Source organism: Topomyia yanbarensis, chromosome 2 (genome assembly GCF_030247195.1).
Source record: "Topomyia yanbarensis strain Yona2022 chromosome 2, ASM3024719v1, whole genome shotgun sequence".
NCBI lineage: Eukaryota > Metazoa > Arthropoda > Insecta > Diptera > Culicidae > Topomyia > Topomyia yanbarensis.
In genome coordinates this window covers 133,588,301-133,589,842 of record NC_080671.1, presented here as the reverse complement: position 1 = coordinate 133,589,842, position 1,542 = coordinate 133,588,301, and the positions used below count along the sequence as shown (strand labels likewise).

At 43.9% G+C, this 1,542-nt stretch overlaps 1 protein-coding gene across 1 annotated transcript; it reads left to right on the top strand.

The window, feature by feature from the left end:
• The first annotated feature begins 452 nt into the window (after nucleotides 1–452).
• On the top strand, nucleotides 453–1,027 carry LOC131679771 (vitelline membrane protein 15a-2-like). Its single transcript, XM_058960511.1, has one exon. The coding sequence runs from the start codon at nucleotides 453–455 to the stop codon at nucleotides 855–857; it is 405 nt and encodes a 134-aa protein (XP_058816494.1). The 3' UTR covers nucleotides 858–1,027.
• The last annotated feature ends 515 nt before the right edge of the window (nucleotides 1,028–1,542 follow it).

Genomic DNA, 1,542 nt, shown 5'->3' with positions numbered 1-1,542 from the left:
CAACGGTTTTCATTGGAAGATTTTATTCGACAGAGTTCTAACAATATTAGAACGTCTGGTTAGCCACTGTTATCATTCGAGTATTACAGTTCCTTCAACCATAAATATTTATTATTGTCTATAAACAATTGTAATGAACAGCTGACAATAGCATGAAATGATGCCAGCAATCGGTTGAGCTCGTTCAAATGCTAAAATGCTTTCGACAAATAAAATTATGTAAACATTGGGCGCATCGAACTTCCCGAATTTTTGTTGCTACTAGTAAAGGGGCAACACAAGTTCCGGAATTGACTGTTAAAGCCGAACGGCTGTTTCGGTGCCGTTTCGCAAATGCAGTCAGCACAATTCGATTATAAAACCGACCGGTCCGCAGCGATCAACCCATCAGTTACAGTTTGTGTGTGCCCTACAGCGAAACAGTGAAACATCCCGCCGCCAGTACCCTAACCATGAGCAAGTTCGTCGTGTTGACAGTTTTGGCCGTCTCCGCCGTTTTCTTCGCCGGTGCCCTGGCCGATTACGCTCCACCAAAGTACGAGGCACCGAAGTACCACGCACCAGCTGCAGCTCCTTCCTACCACGCACCGGCTCCAGCCTACCACGCACCGGCTCCTGCCTACCACGCACCGGCTCCGGCACCGTCCTATCACGCACCGGCACCAGCTTACCACTCCGCTCCGGTCAAGTGCGGTGCTAATCTGATGGTCGGATGTGCTCCCACCATTGCCCACGTACCGTGCGTTCCCTCGCATGGTGGCGGTGGATATGGCGGTCACAGCAGCCACGGCAGCTCCGGCGGTCACGGTGGGTACCGCAGTGGTGCAGAGGCCGAATCCTTCGATCAGATGGAATAGACGCGGAATGATCTGACACCGTCGTTGTTGGCGGACGGTTCATGATTACGAAATACTCGCCGGCGGCCTGGAGGTGGAACAAGAGACTGAACACGAGATGGTACAGCGTTTCGATTTAGGTGCACAGATAATTCATTTTGCTAAATTGAATAAATTATTATTTAAAACTATTTGAAACTGTTATCAGTTGGTTGTTGAGAAAAAGGTTTATCGAAAGTCTGCTGGAGATGTCTGCCTTGAAAAGTATTTGTTGTTGGTTTGAACAGTATTATTCGGTGAAAAGTGAAAATACTCGATTTCGTAAGAAATAGTGTTCTGGATGAAAAGTCAACATTGTGTGGATTTGGCATCTTTATATTGGTATAAACTATAAATGATAGCAAATATCGATACCATTTAGCTTCGAAATATATAACAGCACAAAAAAAATCAATAATTGGATTATTCAAATTGAGATGATTGTTAGATAATAAGCATAAAATTAAAAGTTTGGTGTGAGTTTGGTTAGAATTTATGCGAAACAAGCATACAAGTTTATCGCTTTAATACGCAAGCGGTCTTGAAGTGAGTAATCAACCGTTAACCTTGACACTGGAATAATTTTGTCCAGCAACATCCAATCAACCACCTTAAACAAATCTGTTCGTAATCAATTAAATTATCTAACTCGAAGATTTGTTTCATG

Coding starts and splice junctions, on each gene's coding strand:
- LOC131679771 (XM_058960511.1), top strand. CDS start 453: ATGAGCAAGTTCGTCGTGTTGACAGTTTTGGCCGTCTCCGCCGTTTTC.